Source organism: Procambarus clarkii, chromosome 80, assembly GCF_040958095.1.
Source record: "Procambarus clarkii isolate CNS0578487 chromosome 80, FALCON_Pclarkii_2.0, whole genome shotgun sequence".
Lineage (NCBI taxonomy): Eukaryota > Metazoa > Arthropoda > Malacostraca > Decapoda > Cambaridae > Procambarus > Procambarus clarkii.
This window is the reverse complement of record NC_091229.1, coordinates 16,322,213-16,345,925: the sequence shown is the minus strand read 5'-3', so window position 1 is coordinate 16,345,925 and position 23,713 is coordinate 16,322,213. Positions and strand designations below refer to the sequence as shown.

Below are 23,713 nucleotides of genomic sequence, written 5' to 3'. Positions count from 1 at the left end.
TGAGAGACTCTCTCACAGTAAAAGACACATCCAACACTTTATGTAGGGCATAAGTAAATCTGTACATCTATGTATTTACGTATGTAGGTTAACTTAGCATTTTAAAAGCACCGATTCACCTTCTGTAGTCGATTGTTCAATAAACCCTTGAACTATATGTTTAACACATCTCTCACCCTGTCCATGGAGGACAGAAGAAAATGTATATATGCTGGTTAGCATTGTAAATGTCTGGCCACGTATGTGGTAGAGAAAGAAAAGAAAAAAAAATCCTTTTGGACAGTAAATAAGCCACCCCCATTTTACACTCTTATTGTAGCCACTGTTATTCAAAGTTTATTTCAACGTATGATGTTAATTATTAATTTCATAATGATAAATCATGTAAACATTAGGGCATTTACTTGCTACATGTTTTGTATTACTTACAATTGTTAATGTTAGCAAGGTAAATTAAAATACAAAATTAAATGAACAATTTAAACTCCATTCTGGTTTTTGCTTAAGCCTCCGAAAATTGACATTTTCTATTCATCGACCTCTATAGGTTGGAGGGGTTGCTTAGGTTCGTACGCTCCTGGTTATAAAAATAATAATTAATAATAATAATACTTTATTTAGGAAAAGTACATAGTTGCAGAGTTACAGTACAAACATTGTTAGATTTAAAGATAGAGGTAGTACATACAATACCTAAAGCCACTAGTACACACAGCGTTTCGGGAAAGGAGAGGTGGGGAAAATAACACTTGGACTATAACTTAATAGCAATTGAATATAAAGTATAAATTGCGTTGAAAGAAAAAAAAATGATAAAAAGGGGGGGGGGGAACATGGTAGAAAATAGCCAATATACAAGTTGGTCAACAAAACTTTTTTTTTTTAAATAATAGTAGGACATGGGTTAACATTTAAGGGTAAGGTAGGTTACATGGAGTCAATTAGGTAGTACTTAGTTTTCATATTAAACTGGTTGAGAGAGGTACAGTCTTTGACATGATTGGGAAGGTCATTCCACATTCTGGGTCCCTTCATTTGTAGAGCATTTCTAGTTTGATTAAGTCGTACTCTTAAAAATATCAAATAGGTATTTGTTTCTGGTGTGGTGCCCATGGGTCCTGTTACAACCTTCTAGGAAGCGTTGAGGATCAGGATTGACATCACAATTCAGAGTTTTAAATATATAGAGTACACAAGAGAGGATGTGCAGTGACTTAATATCTAACATTCAGAGATTTGAGTAAAGGTACCGAGTGCTGTCTGTGGCCAGAGTTAGATATTGTTCTAATACCAGCTTTGTGTTGGGTAATTAGAGGACGTAAATGATTTTGGGTAGTAGAACCCCAAGCACAAATACCATAGTTGAGATAAGGATAGACGAGAATAATAGAGCGTCACCAGGGCAGGGCGAGGAACATAGTATCTGATCTTAGAAAGAATGCCAACAGTTTTATCATTTTTTTGCTATATTTAGTATGTGTCCCTGGAAATTCAGCTTGTTATCGATGAGGACACCAAGGAATTTACCATCAACTTTACTACTGATTTGTATATTGTTTATTCTTAGATTAAGAAAGTTTTGTCAGTGTTAAGTGTGAGTTTGTTAGCAGTTAGCCAAAGATGGACTTTATTTAGTTCAGTATTCACAGTGACATTTAGAGCAAGCGGGTCAGGACTAGAGAAAATGAAAGTTGTGTCATCAGCAAATAAGATTGGTTTGAGGTGTTGACAGGCATTTGGAAGGTCATTAATGTATATGACAAAGAGGAGAGGGCCAAGTATGCTGCCCTGTGGAACACCAATGTTTATAGGTGTGTCGGAGAAACGGAATTATTCACAGAAACATACTGGAGCCTGTCAGTAAGGTAAGACTGAAGGTATTGCAGGGAGTGACCTCTGACTCCATAATGATGTAATTTAAGAAGAAGGTTTTGGTGGTTGACAGTGTCAAAAGCCTTACGCAGGTCCACAAATAACCCAACAGGGAACTCATTTTTATCAAGAGCTGCCAACCCGTCCTCGACTCAAGTCCATTACATCCAGCACTCGACCCCACAGACGCATTCATGAATTTTAATATGCATTCCATTCAAAACAGGAATTTTCTCAAGTATAAATTAATATTATAATATATTGGTATATTGTGTATATATAGGCATAGGATAGGTTAGGTCAGGTGTTTAGGTTCTGTTGGCGATTATTTGTATTTGTAGTACGTGGGTGAAACATTTATAGCGTTGTGGTTCCAACAAAATTCGTCAGCGAAGCACTTGTTCCGGAAGTGTTCGAACGAAATCAGTTGCGAGTCGTGTGTAAACCGCTTTTCATTCATAAACAGGGGATTTGGCGGGTGGATGGAATCACTTTTGGATCTTTGTTTGGAGGACGGGCTGGAGCTGCATGTATCAAGTTAATCATACTAATAAGTGCATCGTTAGTGCTTTTTTTGGGTCTGAAGTCATATTGACAAGAGCCAAGTATATTGTGTTTGGCTAGATAGGAGTAAAGCTGCTTGTAGATTAGTTTTTCAAATATTTTTGAAAAGTTTGGCAGAATTGATATAGATCTGAAGTTATTGACATCAGTGAGATCACCACATTTGTGGACTGGGGTTACTCTCGCTTTTTTTTAGAATATCTGGAAAAGTTTGGAGTTCAAGTGACTTGTTATAGAGCAATGCAATGGAAGGGCCAAAGATCTGGAGGCTTTTTTGCTGATTAGAGTTGGTATCTCCGCAAGACTTTGTTTTAAGGGAAAGTATTACCTCATTTACATCAGTGGAATTAGCGGGCGTTAGGTACAGAGACTGCGGGTAGTTACCTGTAAGATAGTCCTGAACATTAGTACTGGAAGATGGAATATCATTAGCAAGGGATGACCCAATGGATGAGAAGAACCTATTGAATTCAATAGCAGTATCAGAGGCTGAAAGCAGACCATCGTTATTGGACAGGAGTGTTGGTTTGTTATTTAAAATAATTTTTGATCCCAATATTTATGAAATTGTGCTCCAAGTTTTCTTGATGTTGCCCTTTGTTTGAGTAAATTTATCTTCGTAATATATATTTTTGGCTCTAATTATTTTAGATAGTAATTAATGATGAGTAATTCTTTGAAAGTTCTTTGGTGACGTTACCTAACCTATACTTCTTCTCAAGGTCATGTTTTTTATTAATAGATTTAAGTATCACCTTTGTAAGCCAAGGATTGTTTAGCCTTTTAGTTGTGACTTGTTTCGTTAGACAGTGGGTGTTATAAAGGCTGAGAGATTGTTGAAGAAATGATTGCACTGCTAGGTTGATGTTTACTATGTTACCTAATTCGGACTACCAGTTGATATTAGCTGCAGCAGCTACCTTGGAAACACAAACCGAAACTGTCTCTATTTTCCGCTTGTTACAACTTGTAATAAAGTTGTTACATCTTGGCTTAACGTGTTTATGACGTATTAGAACGTTGTTATAACTTGCTATATTGGTTGTTATAACTGGTTAGGTGTTAAAACTTGTTCGAACGTTGTACCAACGTCGTAGTTTCGGTGTGTTTGGCGGGTATAAAATTGTCTTTAGAAGTTTCATTGTGCAGCCTAAAGCTTATCTTCCTTGTATCTAGAAGGGGTTTGCGAATGTTGGTTAGGAGAAATGTGGGGTAATGGTCTGTAGTGTTATCAGTGATTATCCCTGAAGTAAGCGGAGAGGTTATGTCCTTATGGTTAGGCAAAACGGTTATGTTTTTTACGTAGTGGCAAACAGAGACTGGGCTGCTCATCCACCGAGTCCTGCTTCGGTGGATGAGCTTCGGTGAAGTTCCCCCCCAAATCTCTGAAGAAAAGAAAATGGTAAATTTTAAATAGAACCCAAACCTAATTATTCTAGCAATTTTATAACAGATTGTGTCGGAGGACAGCCAGTCAGTTTATACACTCTAGATGTATACACCCAGGATGTTACCCCACAATAAGCCGACTCTCGGGGTACCTATTTACTGCTAGGTGAACAGGCGCATTGGGTGATGGTAAATGCGCCCAACCATCTCTGTCCGCCCGAGATCTGAACCCGGAAAATTCGATTATGAGACGAGAACGGACCCGACTGTGCTGCCAGGACCCTGTTAAGTACGACAAGGATCTCAGAGGTTTGCACCAAAATTTAGAATGTAAGTTGTATTAATAATAATAAAATGGAGTCTATTATGTAGCAGCTCCTGTTGTTGTTGCTACCGTTGCTGCTGCCGACCCCACCCCCCTCTACCGTTGCTGCTGCCGTCCCCCACCCCCCCCCCCCTCTACCGTTGCTGCTGCCGACCCCACCCCCCTCTACCGTTGCTGCTGCCGACCCCACCCCCCTCTACCGTTGTTGCTGCTGCCGACCCCACCCCCCTCTACCGTTGTTGCTGCTGCCGACCCCCCCCTCTACCGTTGTTGCTGCTGCCGACCCCCCCCCCCCCTCTACCGTTGTTGCTGCTGCCGACCCCCCCCCCTCTACCGTTGCTGCTGCCGACCCCCCCCCCTCTACCGTTGCTGCTGCCGACCCCCCCCCCCTCTACCGTTGCTGCTGCCCCCCCCCCTCTACCGTTGCTGCTGCCGACCCCCCCCCCTCTACCGTTGCTGCTGCCGACCCCACCCCCCTCTACCGTTGCTGCTGCCGACCCCACCCCCCCTCTACCGTTGCTGCTGTCGAACCCCCCCTCTACCGTTGCTGCTGCCGACCCCACCCCCCTCTACCGTTGCTGCTGCCGACCCCCCCCCTCTACCGTTGCTGCTGCCGACCCACCCCCCCTCTACCGTTGCTGCTGCCGACCCCCCCCCCTCTACCGTTGCTGCTGCCACCCCCCCTCTACCGTTGCTGCTGCCGACCCCACCCCCCTCTACCGTTGCTGTTGCCGTCCCCCCCTCTACCGTTGCTGCTGTCGACCCCCCCCTCTACCGTTGCTGCTGTCGACCCCCCCCCCCCCTCTACCATTACTGCCGCCACCCCCCCCCCCCCTCCCAACTACCGTTGACAAGCGCTACAATATTTGTATCTTGGAGATAAAGATTACGAGAGAGAGGAGTCATCACCATGGCAACCAGCGCTACAAACATCCTATACTCACCCCCCCCCCCTCCTCCTCCCTGTTAACCCCCCCCCCCTTCCCCCAAACCACCACAATCGCTGTAATCATCATTAGTCCCTGCAGCCTGTAATTACCCCTTCCCCCCCCCCCCTTGGCTGCAAGACTAACTACCTTCGACCCAATTCTCATTCTCTCTCATTCTGTGTGTGTGTGTGTGTGTGTGTGTGTGTGTGTGTGTGTGTGTGTGTGTGTGTGAGAGAGTGTGTGAGTGTGTGAGTGTGTGAGTGTGTGAGTGTGTGTGTGTGTGTGTGTGTGTGTGTGTGTGTGTGTGTGTGTGTGTGTGTGTGTGTGTGTGTGTGTATGTGTGTGTGTGTGTGTGTGTGTGTGTGTGTGTGCGCGCGCGCGCGCGCGAGCGCAAATCACCATCCGATAGTGACCAGGTAAAGGACAGTTGTTAGTTTCTAATCAAAGGAATTTAATGAGCTGTGTAGTTTGGGATGATTTGTTTGTTGTTTTTTTAAGACATTTAAAAAAAAAACAGCGGTGAAAATATAGTACAAATCGACTAGTAAAATATTCGTCAATACGTCAGTTGTCAATCATCCAGCCAATACGTCAACCAGATTCGTCGATCCTTCGGACGGAAGGAATCAGACAAGGCGGAACCAATCAATCCGTCAACTAGAACAATCTGTCAGCCAGAAGCTGTCAATATATCGGAACTCTTTAAAAGCATCCAATCAAACAGCCAGAGCCTATCAACTTGAGACAAAACCCATCAATCTAACAGGTAGAACCAGTCAATTGATCAGCCAGAACCCAGTCAATCCATAAACTGGACATCATTAAGTACCGTTACGATATATTAGTGATAACGAAGCCATTAGACGATTCAGAACCAAAATACGAAGCTGATAATGTGATTCAGAACCAAAATACGAAGCGATTATGTGATTCAGAACCAAAATACGAAGCGATTATGTGATTCAGAACCAAAATACGAAGCGATTATGTGATTCAGAACCAAAATACGAAGCGATTATGTGATTCAGAACCAAAATACGAAGCGATTATGTGATTCAGAACCAAAATACGAAGCGATTATGTGATTCAGAACCAAAATACGAAGCGATTATGTGATTCAGAACCAAAATACGAAGCGATTATGTGATTCAGAACCAAAATACGAAGCGATTATGTGATTCAGAACCAAAATACGAAGCGATTATGTGATTCAGAACCAAAATACGAAGCGATTATGCGATTCAGAACCAAAATACGAAGCGATTAGACGATTCAGAACCAAAATACGAAGCGATTATGTGATTCAGAACCAAAATACGAAGCTATTATGTGATTCAGAACCAAAATACGAAGCGATTATGCGATTCAGAACCAAAATACGAAGCTGATAATGTGATTCAGAACCCCCCTCCCCCTCTCTATATACAGTATACACTACCACAAGAAGACAAGAATACCTCTACCTTGCCAGGCTGCGTAAAACTAAAGAGTTGACAACGTTGACAACCGTCAACAGGAGGAGACGCCCGAGGAAGCAGGACACACACAGACGCCCCGCGGATGTCTGGTAAATACTCGAGAGTAAGAGTCGCTTGCATGTCTAGCTCAAGGGCCACCATTCCTTTCCCGCGTCCCGCCCTGTTACCTTCCAAGTGCTATAGGCATCTTTGGGCGCTTCCTCATCATTCCCTTCCAGCTCAATAACTTCACTACGTGAATGTGAACACCTGAGAGACATCAGAAGTATGTGTAGAATAATAAACCCCACATTGTTTGAGTTAAGAAAACGCTATTTGTCAAATATTGATACTGTTCTTAAAAGATTTCCCCATTTTGTACCCGCAAGATAACGTAAGTTGACCAGACCACACACTAGAAGGTGAAGGGACGACGACGTTTCGGTCCGACCTGGACCATTCTCAAGTCAATTGTGACTCATCGCCTGCATAACGCAAGATTTTACGGGCTGACAGATGTTAATCTTCTTGTTTGAGGAGCTGTTCACTTGAGACAGTTAAGGAAGTCCCAGCTGTGTCTGGGTACAAGTGACAGGATGAACAACCCAGCGGGTTTTCTTCCTATTGGGGAGTGTAGTATATGCTGCTATAGCGGTGTGTCCACTCACAGGATGAGTGACGCTGCCCAATACTGTCACTATGGCGGTGTGTCCACTCACAGGATGAGTGGCGCTGCCCAATACTGTCACTATGGCGGTGTGTCCACTCACAGGATGAGTGGCGCTGCCCAATACTGTCACTATGGCGGTGTGTCCACTCACAGGATGAGTGGCGCTGCCCAATACTGTCACTATGGCGGTGTGTCCACTCACAGCATGAGTGGCGCTGCCCAATACTGTCACTATGGCGGTGTGTCCACTCACAGGATGAGTGGCGCTGCCCAATACTGTCACTATGGCGGTGTGTCCACTCACAGCATGAGTGGCGCTGCCCAATAAACTCGCCCCTCGGGGCAAAAATAAAAAAAAAAAAAAAAAAAAAAAAATTAATTCACACCTACAGTACTAGTTACGGGCCCAATGGGGTACTGCAATTTCAGATTAACAACCAAATTGTCAGGCGTTGTCACAGCTTAAATACCAGTTGACAAGCGAGTATCTCAGGCAGGTCAACTTCCGTGGAGGGGGGGAGTAAACTAATTTATCCGAACGGAACAGGTTATGAAATTAAGGATAGGGGCGGAAGGATTCACTACAAACGACAAGGAAGTGTGAGAGGAACTGAATAAGAAATTCCAGGAGGTCTTCACCTTAGAGCAAGGAGAAATTCCAGAGGTAAGAGAGGGAATAGCTAACCAGGAGCCACTGGAAGAGTTTGAGATTACCAGCGGGGAAGTAAGGAAGTGTTTACTAGAGTTGGATGTGACAAAGGCTATAGGTCCAGATGGAATCTCCCCTTGGATACTAAAGGAAGGAGCAGAAGAACTGTGCCTACCACTCTCCATAGTGTATAACAAATCACTGGCAACAGGGGGAACTGCCAGATATTTGGACAGCAGCTAACATAGTCCCGATATACAAGAAAGGGGATAGACAGGAGGCACTGAAGTACAGGGCCAGTGTCCCTAACCTGCATACCATGCAAGCTGATGGAGAAGATTGTGCGAAGAAAGCTAGTGGAGCATCTGGAGCGAAAGAACTTTGTAACACAGCATGAACATGGGTTCAGGGATGGCAGGTCCTGCCTCACAGGGTTACTTGAATTCTACGACCAGGCAACAAAAATCAGGCAAGAAAGAGAAGGATGGGCAGACTGCATATTTTTGGATTGTCAGAAAGCCTTTGATACAGTGCCACACAAGAGGCTAGTAAAAAAGCTGGAGATGCAGGCTGGAGTGAAAGGGAAGGTACTCCATTAGATAAAGGAGTACCTAAGCAACAGGAGACAACGAGTCGGTGTGAGGGGTGAGGTCTCAGATTGGCGAGACGTTACAAGTGGAGTCCCGCAGGGGTCAGTCCTTTGACCTATACTGTTTCTGGTATATGTAAATCATCTCCCAGAGGGTATAGAATCGTTTCTCTCAATGTTTGGCGATGATGCAAAAAATTATGAGGATTGAAACAGAGGATGATAGGAGGAGGCTACAAGATGACCTAGACTGAGTGAATGGTCCAACAAATGGCTGTGGAAGTTCAACCCGAGTAATTGCAAAGTAATGAAACTAGGCAGTGGAAATAGGAGGCCAAACACAGGATACAGAATAGGAGATGAAGTACTTAATGAAACGAACAGAGAGAAAGATCTAGGAGTTGATATCACACCAAACCTGTCTCCTGAAGCCCACATAAAAAGAATAACGTCTGCGGCATATGCGAGGCTGGCTAACATCAGAACAGCATTCAGGAACCTGTGTAAGGAATCATTGAGAATCTTGTACACCACATATGTAAGACCAATCCTGGAGTATGCGGCCCCAGCATGGAGCCCGTACCTTGTCAAGCACAAGACGAAGCTGGAAAAAGTCCAAAGGTATGCCACTAGACTAGTCCCAGAAAAAAGAGGCATGAGTTACGAGGAAAGGCTGCGGGAAATGCACCTTACGACACTGGAAGACAGAAGAGTAAGGAGGGACATGATCACAACCTACAAAATCCTCAGAGGAATCTACCGGGTAAACAAGGATAAACTATTCAACACTGGTGGGACACGAACAAGGGGGGACAGGTGGAAACTGAGTACCCACATGAGCCAGAGACGTTAGAAGGAACTTTTTCAGTGTCAGAGTAGTTAACGGATGGAATGCATTAGGCAGTGATGTGGTGGAGGCTGACTCCATACACAGTTTCAAATGTAGATATGATAGAGCCCAATAGGCTCAGGAATCTGTACACCAGTTGATTGACAGTTGAGAGGCGGGACCAAAGAGCCAAAGCTCAACCCCCGCAAGCACAAATAGGTGAGTACACACAGCACCGCTCCTGTGCCAGGTAAGCTACGGGCTCACCATGCATAGCCCGTGCTACTTGGAACTTGTTCCGAGCAAGTGGGCACCGAGGGGCAGGAACAGCGCCAACAAGAGCAGGCATCGGTGCAGATAGACAGCAACCAGAGAAGGAACTACAGTGGTACCCGTTGTACGCCAAGCAGCATACGTAGGTGGTGGTGGTGAGGAGGCAAAGCAGAACCAAGCCTTTAAATACGGCCACCACAAGGAAAGAGAGAGTGGAGACATGACCAGTTAAGCTGCAGCAGAAATGTGAGTATGGCTCCAGCACACGAGGCAACAAAGTGTCTCGCAAAGAAAATGTTAGCTGGAGATTGTCGAGAGTTGCGTGTGAGAGGACCTTGTGTCGGAGGGGGGGTGCGGGTAATGAGACCTGTAGGCTGCTCTCCTGGGGCGGGTGTAAGGTTTCGGGGGGTTTAGCGTCACCGCGCCCCGGTCCGCAGCCATGGGACCAGGCCCCGGTCCGCAGCCATGGGACCAGGCCCCGGTCCGCAGCCATGGGACCAGGCCCCGGTCCGCAGCCATGTGTAGATTACACATGGCTACACATGTGTAGCCATGTGTAGGCTACAGGCTTTAAAATTTTGAAAAACGTCAAATTTTTAGCTAGTTACTTTTACACAGCCAGCACTGAAATTCCTCACGACTATCACTCCTGAGTTGATAACACAGTGATGACCGAACCTCTCACCAGGAGGTGGAGAGACGACGACGTGTCGGTCCGTCGTGGACCAGTGTCGTGTATGTTGACAATGGTTCTTTGCTTCTCAATACATTTTGTAATGTATAAATATAGAGTAAAAATAGGTAATTTAAGACATTTATAATGATCCAGGACGGACCGAAACGACGTCGTTTCTCCATCTTCTGGTTTGGTCAACATATCTTCAGCCCCGTTATTGTGACTCCTCGTCTTGATAACGCAATATGATAACGCAATACATATTTCTGCCCGAAACGCTGCGCGTACTAGTGGCATTACAAGAATGTAAATACCATGCTATGTATCCTCACAAACCCAATGTACCTTTATATAAATAAATAAATAAATAAATTAGGAGGGCGCCGTGGTGGGAGCATCTCATACTTAATAATAAACCTTACTTTACTTTATTTTAACCCTAAATATATAGGGCAATAGCAACAAAATAAAGCTATCAAAAAGTAGAGAAACAGTGCACTTCTAGATTACACGAAGCATACGTAAATCAATTTTTCATTACACAATTACATCTTTTGATTCCATATCTATACATCATAAGGAGAAAGAGACTTACTTCCTACACTGGAACGCGACCTGCGGGTATGTAAAACTTGAGGTAGACTTAGGCAACTATGACTCCAACCAAATAAAGTTTTCTACACAGGAACTTCTATAACACATGGAGTCACAGGCCTGCCTGCCAGGTCTACCTGCCTGCCAGGTCTACCTGCCTGCCAGGTCTACCTGCCTGCCAGGTCTACCTGCCTGCCAGGTCTGCCTGCCTGCCAGGTCTGCCTGCCTGCCAGGTCTGCCTGCCTGCCAGGTCTGCCTGCCTGCCAGGTCTGCCTGCCTGCCAGGTCTACCTGCCTGCCAGGTCTACCTGCCTGCCAGGTCTACCTGCCTGCCAGGTCTACCTGCCTGCCAGGTCTACCTGCCTGCCAGGTCTACCTGCCTGCCAGGTCTACCTGCCTGCCTGCCTGCCAGGTCTGCCTGCCTGCCAGGTCTGCCTGCCTGCCAGGTCTGCCTGCCTGCCAGGTCTGCCTGCCTGCCAGGTCTGCCTGCCTGCCAGGTCTGCCTGCCTGCCAGGTCTGCCTGCCTGCCAGGTCTGCCTGCCTGCCAGGTCTGCCTGCCTGCCAGGTCTGCCTGCCAGGTCTGCCTGCCTGCCAGGTCTGCCTGCCTGCCAGGTCTGCCTGCCTGCCAGGTCTGCCTGCCTGCCAGGTCTGCCTGCCTGCCAGGTCTGCCTGCCTGCCAGGTCTACCTGCCTGCCAGGTCTACCTGCCTGCCAGGTCTACCTGCCTGCCAGGTCTACCTGCCTGCCAGGTCTACCTGCCTGCCTGCCTGCCTGCCAGGTCTACCTGCCTGCCTGCCTGCCAGGTCTACCTGCCTGCCTGCCTGCCAGGTCTACCTGCCTGCCTGCCTGCCAGGTCTACCTGCCTGCCTGCCTGCCAGGTCTACCTGCCTGCCTGCCTGCCAGGTCTACCTGCCTGCCTGCCTGCCTGCCAGGTCTACCTGCCTGCCTGCCTGCCTGCCAGGTCTACCTGCCTGCCTGCCTGCCAGGTCTACCTGCCTGCCTGCCTGCCAGGTCTACCTGCCTGCCTGCCTGCCAGGTCTACCTGCCTGCCTGCCTGCCAGGTCTACCTGCCTGCCTGCCTGCCAGGTCTACCTGCCTGCCTGCCTGCCAGGTCTACCTGCCTGCCTGCCTGCCAGGTCTACCTGCCTGCCTGCCTGCCAGGTCTACCTGCCTGCCTGCCTGCCAGGTCTACCTGCCTGCCTGCCTGCCAGGTCTACCTGCCTGCCTGCCTGCCTGGTCTACCTGCCTGCCAGGTCTACCTGCCTGCCTGCCTGCCTGCCAGGTCTACCTGCCTGCCTGCCTGCCAGGTCTACCTGCCTGCCAGGTCTACCTGCCTGCCAGGTCTACCTGCCTGCCAGGTCTACCTGCCTGCCTGCCTGCCAGGTCTGCCTGCCTGCCAGGTCTACCTGCCTGCCTGCCTGCCAGGTCTACCTGCCTGCCTGCCTGCCAGGTCTACCTGCCTGCCTGCCTGCCAGGTCTACCTGCCTGCCTGCCTGCCAGGTCTACCTGCCTGCCTGCCTGCCAGGTCTACCTGCCTGCCTGCCTGCCAGGTCTACCTGCCTGCCTGCCTGCCAGGTCTACCTGCCTGCCTGCCTGCCAGGTCTACCTGCCTGCCTGCCTGCCAGGTCTACCTGCCTGCCTGCCTGCCAGGTCTACCTGCCTGCCTGCCTGCCAGGTCTACCTGCCTGCCTGCCTGCCTGGTCTACCTGCCTGCCAGGTCTACCTGCCTGCCTGCCTGCCAGGTCTACCTGCCTGCCTGCCAGGTCTACCTGCCTGCCTGCCTGCCAGGTCTACCTGCCTGCCTGCCTGCCAGGTCTACCTGCCTGCCTGCCTGCCAGGTCTACCTGCCTGCCTGCCAGGTCTACCTGCCTGCCTGCCTGCCAGGTCTGCCTGCCAGGTCTACCTGCCTGCCTGCCTGGGATATGTAATGTTTTTCAGAGAAATATTCAGATGTGCAACTGCTGTATGCCGGACACACGAAATTGAAACTGACATTAAGGATTAAGATAAGGGACCTAACTACAGCCGTCTGTTTGACCGTTTCCATCTTGCCACTTGCTCACTGTAACCCCTGAAATGATTCAGAAAGCTGTAAAACAAGTTAAAAACTGTAACGCACAAACTGTAGTGCTCCGTCTCCTACAGGGTCCGTCTCCCATGGTACAGTTCTGTAATGAACACCACTGTATTTGTTCCTATTACTGTGACGCTGCCGTGTCCTCGGTTACAGCCCCGCTCCTGTGCCAGGCAAGTCCACTACGGGCTCACCATAGCCCATGCTACTTGTCCTGCTCCTGTACCAGGTAAGGCCACTACGGGCTCACCATAGCCCGTGCTACTTGCCCCGCTCCTGTGCCAGGCAAGTCCACTACGGGCTCACCATAGCCCGTGCTACTTGCCCTGCTCCTGTGCCAGGCAAGTCCACTACGGGCTCACCATAGCCCGTGCTACTTGCCCCTCTCCTGTGCCAGGCAAGTCCACTACGGGCTCACCATAGCCCGTGCTACTTGCCCCTCTCCTGTGCCAGGCAAGTCCACTACGGGCTCACCATAGCCCGTGCTACTTGCCCCGCTCCTGTGCCAGGCAAGTCCACTACGGGCTCACCATAGCCCGTGCTACTTGCCCCGCTCCTGTACCAGGCAAGTCCACTACGGGCTCACCATAGCCCGTGCTACTTGCCCCGCTCCTGTGCCAGGTAAGTCCACTACGGGCTCACCATAGCCCGTGCTACTTGCCCCGCTCCTGTGCCAGGTAAGTCCACTACGGGCTCACCATAGCCCGTGCTACTTGCCCCGCTCCTGTACCAGGCAAGTCCACTACGGGCTCACCATAGCCCGTGCTACTTGCCCCGCTCCTGTGCCAGGTAAGTCCACTACGGGCTCACCATAGCCCGTGCTACTTGGCACTTGTGTTGCGAGTAACAATCCAAACCAACAACTGTCCTCTTCTGATAACTACAGAGTTATTGCCCTAAACGCACCATTAAATTATTTGATTACATACACATTGACTTTCTTGCCGACAGATTACACACTTCAGACTTGCAATTTGCATACAAACTGGTTACTCAACTACACTTTGTAATTAAGTGGTTACAAACCACTCGGTAATATAACTCACAAGGAAGTTCCATTTCTTAATGATCACAAAGAATTTGATCAAGTCAAGACCTGACATTTTGGGGCAGGAAGGGGGGATATCAGGAGAAAGCGCCAAGCCATTACAACTATATAGCACTTGGAAGGGGTTCAGGATAAGGGTATGGGATGGGACGGGGGGGAAAAGGAATGGTGCCGAACCACATGGACGGTCGGGGATTGAACGCCGACCTGCAAGAAGCCAGACCGTCGCTCTACCGTCCAGCCCACACATTTTGGGGCAGTCTTGAGCAGAAAGACACGTTGCTGTATCCTATTTTGCTGTATTTTGTATTATATTTTGCTGTATATGCTGTATTTTGGATCCAATGATCCTGTATTTTGCTGTATCCTGTAATCGCCACGTTTATACATTTCCTATTACGTTACATGCAAAGTAGCTGTGAGATGTAGCAATGTCCTCCAAATTGTCTTTACTAAATGATGTACTCTTTACAAGGTGTTGCTTTCAATCCTTTATTACCAGTTATCGTGATCTGGGGCAGGGGGGGGGAGGGGGGCAGAAATAGCCTAAGCTATTCTATCCTTGTGAGATGTGTCTTATCGTCTAAAGAAACGTACTTGAACTTGTCTTGACCTGTTAAGAGCTAGTAGAGGCGGGTGTCGCATGGGCAGTAACCAAAACTGACTAGCTCTGCTATAATCTAGTTCTGTTGGGGACTGACAGCTGAGTGGACAGCGCTCGGTATTCGTAGTCCTCACGTTCCGGGTTCGATCCCTGGTGGAGGTGGAAACAAATGAGCAGATTATTTTTTCACTCTGATGCTCCTGTTCACCTAGCAGTAAATAGGTTCCTGGGAGTTAGACAGTTGCTACGGGCTGCTTCCAGGGGGTGTGTAACAAAAAGGACTGGTCGAGGACCGGGCCGCGGGGACGCCAAGCCCCGAAATCAACTCAAGATAACCTCAAGACAGTCTTTAGTGGGTGCCAATAGGACTAACAAAACTTGATACAAATAAGTGAAAGATATGTTGAACACATTTTCAACCGATGACAATGTTGATTGACAGATGAGAGGCGGGACCAAACAGCCGAAGCTCCACCTCTGCAAAATAATTCTGCGAGTATAACTAGGCGAGTACTAGCCAGCGTCCCCTTGGTGCAGTGGTAACTCACTCGCCCAGCGCTTCCCCAGCAATTTGGCTTGGGTTCGTATCCTAGCCGGGGAGGCTTTAATATGCGCCAATCCATAACTGAAACGCCTCTGTTCACCCAGCAGTGAATGGGTACCTGGTTGTTAGACTATTTGGCGGGCCGAATTACAGGGAAAATTAAAATTAAGGACCTGCCCGAAACACAGCATGCCAGTGGCTTTACGAGAGTAAGAACACTTAAGAACTTTATATACCATAAAGTATATATAAAATCCAGCCAAATGTGCAATAGTTGTTTACGACTCTCTAGACTCGTTTTATCCAGATCTTAAATTAAAATTACAAGGCAGAGAGATTAAAGTATTCTGAAATGCATCCGAGGGATATTATATAGTCAAAGGGCCCGCTTGTCAACGTTTCTGATGCCATTACATGTGAAGGTCAGATCAAGGGTCATTACGAGTGAATCGGGTCATATTTGATAACTAGTCGAAATTGAAGTGTCTTGACAGTCAATGTCTCAGGTTGTATGGATGTGAACTATGACACCTTCAAAATGCTTGCTTTGGTAACTTTAATTGTACATGTGAGGAAGGTTCAAGAAGGCTTAATTTTAAATGTAAGAAATGTTCTCACATTTAATCAACTTATTTAATCATCACAATAATCATCTTATTGCTTCGTAATTACATTACTTAACCTATACCTATAATAGGTTAAGTAATAATTGTAATTACAAAGCAATAAGATTCTTATCTTAACATACTAAGAAGGTTAGGTAAGGTCGGTGTTTTCTATGAAGCTTTTCAAGGTAAACTAGTATGTTTAGTATGTCACATATGCACGTATTTAATAAGTCAATATTGACTAAGAAAGTGCGAGAACGGGTTGGTTGCCCACATGTTTCCGTTCTGCGCTTGTTAACCTTCATAGCTACAAGGACATTTGTTCTTGTATGGGGATGCACTCTTGACTGTGTTAAGAGATAACGAGTCTGCATTTGATGCCTTTTAGCAGCAAGAGAATCGTCAAGTTTAGAATCGAGTGAGTATTTCCTGCAGTGTAAATGTCAACAGCGTGACAGCGTGTCAAACGGCTGACAGCTTCGTCGGGAAGTGTGGGAATGTCAGTTATTAATTTATGCATCAAGACACTGAACAGTGTTGGGGTAAGCACTCAACCCCCCCCCCCCCCCCAATTAGAGAGGCATGAGTTATGAGGAAAGGCTGCGGGAAATGCACCTTACGACACTGGAAGACAAGATTAAGGGGGGACATGATCACAACCTACAAAATCCTCAGGGGAATCTACCGGGTAAACAAGGATGAACTATTCAACACTCTAGGGACGCGAACAAGGGGACACAGGTGGAAGCCGAGTACCCAAATGAGCCACAGACACATTAGAAAGAACTTTTTCAGTGTCAGTAGTTAGTAAATGGAATGCACTAGTAAGTGATGTGGTGGAGGCTGACTCCATACACAGTTTCAAATGTAGATATGATAGAGCCCAGTAGGCTCAGGAATCTGTACACCAGTTGATTGACGGTTGAGAGGCGGGACCAAAGAGCCAGAGCTCAACCCCCGCAAGCACAATTAGGCTAGTACAATTAGGTGAGTACACACACACACAAATACTTAAATATACCGTGGATACTAAAAGAAGCAGCGCAGGCCCTCAGCGTGTCTCTGGCAATGATCTTTAATGAGTCACTTATGTCGGGAGAATTGCCCAGTTGCTGGAAGAAGGCAAATGTTGTACCGATTTCCAAGAAAGGTGATAGGGAGGAGGCACTTAACTATAGACCTGTATCACTGACAAGCATCCCCTGTAAAATACTGTTAAGAATAATTAGGCTACAACTGGGTGCACACCTGGAGAACATTAGATTTGTGAACAAACATCAGCATGGGTTCTGGACAGGGAAATCATGCCTAACAAACCTCCTGGAATTCTATGATAAAATAACGAGGATAAGACAGGACAGAGATGGTTAGGCGGACTGCATATTTCTGGACTGCCAAAAAGCCTTTGATACAGTACCGCACATGAGACTGCTGTTCAAACTCGAGAGGTAGGTGGGGGTGGGGGGGAAAGGTCCTAGCATGGATAAGGAACTACCTAACAGGAAGAGTTACGGTAAGGGGCGAGAAGTCTGACTGTTGAACAGTAACAAGTGGAGTACCACAAGGATCGGTGCTGGGACCAATTCTATTTCTAGTATATGTTAACGACATGTTTACAGGCGTAGAGTCCTACATGTCGATGTTTGCGGATGACGCAAAGTTGACGAGAAGAGTTGTGACATAAGGATTGCAGGATCCTCCAGAAGGACCTGAACAGGTTGCAGAGATGGTCAGAGAAATGGCTACTGGAATTCAACACGAGCAAATATAAAGTTATGGAAATGGGACTAGGAGATAGGAGACCAAAGGGACAGTACACAGTGAAGGGGAATTGCCTACCTGTGACGACGCGCGAAAGAGACCTGGGGGTGGACGTAACACCTAATCTATCTCCTGAGGCACATAAATAGGATAACGACAGCAGCATACTCTACACTGGCAAAAGTTAGAACATCATTCAAACCTAAGTAAGGAGGCATTTAGGGCGCTTTACACTGCCTACTTGAGGCCAGTCTTAGAGTATGTCGCCTCATCATGGAGTCCCCATCTGAAGAAGCATATAAAGAAACTGGAAAAGGTTCAGAGGTTTGCAACGAGACTCTTCCCCGAGCTACGAGGGATGGGGTATGAAGAGCGCCTGAGGGAACTGTGCCTTACGACACTAGAAAGAAGGGAGAGGGGGGACATGATAGGAATGTACAAGATACTCAGAGGGATTGACAGAGTGGACATAGACGAAATGTTCATACGGAATAGTAACAGAACGAGGGGACATGGATGGAAGCTGGAAAATCAGATGAGTCAGAGATGTTAGAAAGTTTCCTTTTAGCGTGAGAGTAGTGGGAAAATGGAATGCACTTCAGGAACAGGTTGTGGAAGCAAATACTATTCATAATTTTAAAACCAGGTATGATAGGGAAATGGGACAGGAGTCATTGCTGTAAACAACCGATGCTCGAAAGGCGGGATCCAAGAGTCAATGCTCGATCCTGCAGACACCACTAGGTGAGTACAACTAGGTGAGTACACACACACACACACACACACACACACACACACACGCGCGTGAGAAGACCTCCCCCCCCCCACTGTCCAGCTAAAAACATAACATAAAACATTTAAAACATAGAACTAATCACCACCTGTGCTGGTACTGGAGTCAGGCGGAGGTGGTATAATTAGCACCAATAAATATTCTTGAAATATTATGACACAAGATGACAATAGACGTTACACATGAGGAGGGTCGAGGTTATCGACGTGGTGTCACCGCGCCTGTGACAATACATGTATTATTCAAGGTAAAATACCCCCCCCCCCCGTACCCTCTCGCCCCTCCATCCTTACCCGGGGGGGATGGGAAGGATGGACCGAGGAAGAGGGCATGATGGGATGGGCAGAAGGAATAGGTAGTGATTGATCAGGCAACCTGTCCTACAAAGAACGTCGCTTTTCGATCGTATACGTTACAAAAGGCCTAAAACTGTACTAGATAATAAAAGCAGCTAGAAAAAGTAACGTACTGTCCCGTTTTCCGTTCTGGGCCCTGTGGTAGGTTAGGTTAGGAACACTTTAAACCGCCCGTTTTCTTGACGTTGGGGAAACGTTAGGACGGGCCAGATCAAGGTCCCCCCCACCCCCAGGTGCCACTGCCGCAGTATAAATGCAATAAAATCATTTATTTGCCATCCAAGGTTTTATAACCAGAGGTTCATGAACCCGGGACACCACCAGTCAAGGAACCATCTTCAACACACACACACATTATATATTATATATATATATATATATATATATATATATATATATATATATATATATATATATATATATATATATATATATATATATATATATATATATATATATATATATTTCTTGATGCTTCTATATTGGAGCGGAGTCTATATATTATATATATATATATTATATATATTATATATATTATATATATATATATTATATATATTATATATATTATATATATATATATATTATATATATTATATATATATATATATTATATATATTATATATATATATATATATATATATATATATATATATATATATATATATATATATATATATATATATATATATATATATATATATATATATATGCCACAATGTAGGACTGAGAACAGGAGATGCTTTTTCACCCACAGGGTTATTAACCCATGGAACCGCCTACCCGCCGAAGCCGTAAAGGCCAAAACTGTGTTAGCTTTTAAAAATCTCCCTAAAGAGGATCAAGACTAATGGGGGAAGGGGCACCTTTCCCTTCGAGGCCACTAGAGTTAGCGGCACCTTTCCCGTCGAGGCCACTAGAGTTAGCGGCACCTTTCCTGTCGAGGCCACTAGAGTTAGCGGCACCTTTCCTGTCGAGGCCACTAGAGTTAGCGGCACCTTTCCTGTCGAGGCCACTAGAGTTAGCGGCACCTTTCCTGTCGAGGCCACTAGAGTTAGCGGCACCTTTCCTGTCGAGGCCACTAGAGTTAGCGGCACCTTTCCTGTCGAGGCCACTAGAGTTAGCGGCACCTTTCCTGTCGAGGCCACTAGAGTTAGCGGCACCTTTCCTGTCGAGGCCACTAGAGTTAGCGGCACCTTTCCTGTCGAGCCCACTAGAGTTAGCGGCACCTTTCCTGTCGAGGCCACTAGAGTTAGCGGCACCTTTCCTGTCGAGGCCACTAGAGTTAGCGGCACCTTTCCCGTCGAGGCCACTAGAGTTAGCGGCACCTTTCCCGTCGAGGCCACTAGAGTTAGCGGCACCTTTCCCGTCGAGGCCACTAGAGTTAGCGGCACCTTTCCCGTCGAGGCCACTAGAGTTAGCGGCACCTTTCCCGTCGAGGCCACTAGAGTTAGCGGCACCTTTCCCGTCGAGGCCACTAGAGTTAGCGGCACCTTTCCCGTCGAGGCCACTAGAGTTAGCGGCACCTTTCCCGTCGAGGCCACTAGAGTTAGCGGCACCTTTCCCGTCGAGGCCACTAGAGTTAGCGGCACCTTTCCCGTCGAGGCCACTAGAGTTAGCGGCACCTTTCCCGTCGAGGCCACTAGAGTTAGCGGCACCTTTCCCGTCGAGGCCACTAGAGTTAGCGGCACCTTTCCCGTCGAGGCCACTAGAGTTAGCGGCACCTTTCCCGTCGAGGCCACTAGAGTTAGCGGCACCTTTCCCGTCGAGGCCACTAGAGTTAGCGGCACCTTTCCCGTCGAGGCCACTAGAGTTAGCGGCACCTTTCCCGTCGAGGCCACTAGAGTTAGCGGCACCTTTCCCGTCGAGGCCACTAGAGTTAGCGGCACCTTTCCCGTCGAGGCCACTAGAGTTAGCGGCACCTTTCCCGTCGAGGCCACTAGAGTTAGCGGCACCTTTCCCGTCGAGGCCACTAGAGTTAGCGGCACCTTTCCCGTCGAGGCCACTAGAGTTAGCGGCACCTTTCCCGTCGAGGCCACTAGAGTTAGCGGCACCTTTCCCGTCGAGGCCACTAGAGTTAGCGGCACCTTTCCCGTCGAGGCCACTAGAGTTAGCGGCACCTTTCCCGTCGAGGCCACTAGAGTTAGCGGCACCTTTCCTGTCGAGGCCACTAGAGTTAGCGGCACCTTTCCTGTCGAGGCCACTAGAGTTAGCGGCACCTTTCCTGTCGAGGCCACTAGAGTTAGCGGCACCTTTCCCGTCGAGGCCACTAGAGTTAGCGGCACCTTTCCCGTCGAGGCCACTAGAGTTAGCGGCACCTTTCCTGTCGAGGCCACTAGAGTTAGCGGCACCTTTCCTGTCGAGGCCACTAGAGTTAGCGGCACCTTTCCTGTCGAGGCCACTAGAGTTAGCGGCACCTTTCCCGTCGAGGCCACTAGAGTTAGCGGCACCTTTCCCGTCGAGGCCACTAGAGTTAGCGGCACCTTTCCCGTCGAGGCCACTAGAGTTAGCGGCACCTTTCCCGTCGAGGCCACTAGAGTTAGCGGCACCTTTCCTGTCGAGGCCACTAGAGTTAGCGGCACCTTTCCTGTCGAGGCCACTAGAGTTAGCGGCACCTTTCCCGTCGAGGCCACTAGAGTTAGCGGCACCTTTCCCGTCGAGGCCACTAGAGTTAGCGGCACCTTTCCTGTCGAGGCCACTAGAGTTAGCGGCACCTTTCCTGTCGAGGCCACTAGAGTTAGCGGCACCTTTCCTGTCGAGGCCACTAGAGTTAGCGGCCCTCGGGTAAATCAGGACCTCGCCCGAGTTAGGCTTATGATCCCTTAAGCCGTGCCTGGTCCAGTTATGATGCCTTAAGTGACCCGGATGTTCAGACATCACCGAAAATATAACAATAAAAACTGGCGACAATAAAGCTTGTCTAAACATACTGGAAAAAGTGGCAATAATACTTTGGTGTAAAAAGTATTATTGCCACTTATATACGGTATATCGTGCCTTTTGGGCCGACCGGTATACTATATAATATGCCTTTTGGGCCGACCGGTATATTATATAATATGCCTTTTGGGCCGCCTATATGGTCCACATGTTGTAAACCATCTTGGGATTATATCAATGATTACTTTATGTGAGCTAGAAGCTATGTCCAGATCTGGCACGCAGAACACTCCCCCCCCCCCAACACGAACACTCCCCGCCCCCCTCCCTCCCCCCCCCCCAACACGAACACTCCCCGCCCCCCTCCCTCCCCCCTCCCCCAACACGAACACTCCCCGCCCCCCTCCCCCCCCCACACTCTTCAACACGCCCCCACTTCCTCTCTCCACCACCATGGGTAGTGATGGTGGAGATAAGGAAGGAGGGAGGGGGAAGGACTTGCGTGTGTGGAGGGGTAAGTGCCCCTCCCCCCTTTTACCTCTCTCCACACGCAAGATATCTGCCCCCCCCCCCTCCCTATCTCCACTATCACTAACCCTTTACCTTACACATTACCCATCACTGTGGCCAAATGGTTACCTTCAACATGTTTTTTTTTTAGACAAATGCTGAAATCTGTGAACCCTGAACTAAACACTTGTCCAGAGTCCATGGAGGCGGGGGGGGGGGGGCATTTGGCCCGAGTCCCCCCTTCAGGTGGGCCCTGGGTCGGCCCGAGTCCCCCCTTCAGGTGGGCCCTGGGTCGGCCCGAGTCCCCCCTTCAGGTGGGCCCTGGGTCGACCCGAGTCCCCCCTTCAGGTGGGCCCTGGGTCGACCCGAGTCCCCCCTTCAGGTGGGCCCTGGGTCGACCCCCCCCCCCCAATGACACATTAGACAATCACCTTTAACCCTGCAAGGTTTAATGAGACTAGCCCCGAACATCTGGGCTTCATCTCCAAACAGATGAAGACGTTTTATATTTGGCTACTCTGAACACAATCTCTAAGTTGCCTCTGCGGAAACAAATGGGTAGTTTCCTTCACCCTGATGCATCTGTTCGCCTAGCCGTAAATAGGTACCTGGGAGATAGCTGTTACGGGCTGCTTTCTGGGGGGGGGGGGGTTGTATTCACCTAGTTCTTGCGGGGGTTGAGCCCTGCTCTTTCGCCCCCCTCTCAACTGTCAGCCAATCAAATGTGACTATTAATCCCCCCCCCCCCAACACACACACACACACACACAGGAAGCGGCTCCGTACAAGCTGTCTAACTCCCAGGTACCTATTTACTGCTAGGTAACAGGCGCAACAGGGTGAAAGAAACTTTGCCCATTTGTTTCTGTCTAGTCCGAGAATCGAACCCGGGCCACAGAGTTGTAGCGAGTAGATTATCCCAATAATATACTCGCTCCAAATGCATTGTTAATATTCCTGTCAACCTTTGGAGATGAATGAGGTGAGGCGTTGCCCGGGCAACACGGTGAGGTGTTGCCCGAGCATATAAGCAGCAGAATAGCAAACATTAACTAGGGAGACATCTCCCGTCACGCAGGGTGCAGTCGCACCTCCACAGATCTCCAGTATCAGCTATTGATACTGGTAATGGCTCAAAAGGGCCACCACTTACGGGCTATTCATGCCCGTGCCACCTTTTAGGTGGCTTAATCTTCATCAATCATCAATCAAACATTAACTAGTCTACTTTCAAGTGTGGTCTAGAGCAGACACTTGCGAGATACTGTACCGACGCTCAGTGCGCTCAACTCACACCAAAGTATCACCTGTGTACTTCTGTGTATTCGACCAAATATATATATAGTATCTTAGTGTGTGTTTATTGTCACCATACTTTACGTAACAATAGAACCCTTACAGAGTTACGAGTCCTGTACGCTGTCCTCTCAGCAACCAGACCCCCTCATGGCGCGCGCTCAATAAATATAGTAGACATAATAAAAGGAGAATAAATTGGTTAGAAAGGCGGAGTCCAAGAGCTAATAGCTTGATTCTGGAGATACAAATAGTAAATACAAGAGGACTGGTTATAAGGAAAGCTGGCAGTGTCTCCTCCCCGGCGGCCAAGTGATGCAGGCAAGGCCCACACAGCTGCTGTCAAGGTCTTGGCCGCACGCGAGGCTCCTGCACGCAACGTTGTGTGTATTAAAACATGGAAGAGGCACAGGTGTGAGAGAAT

General features: G+C 48.0%; 1 protein-coding gene across 1 annotated transcript; it reads right to left on the bottom strand.

Annotated features, from left to right (window-relative positions):
- Positions 1 to 19,434: 19,434 nt before the first annotated feature.
- On the bottom strand, positions 19,435 to 21,480 carry LOC123746244 (uncharacterized PE-PGRS family protein PE_PGRS54-like). The gene has a single exon (XM_069315054.1). The coding sequence runs from the start codon at positions 21,478 to 21,480 to the stop codon at positions 19,435 to 19,437; it is 2,046 nt and encodes a 681-aa protein (XP_069171155.1).
- Between the last annotated feature and the right edge of the window lie 2,233 nt (positions 21,481 to 23,713).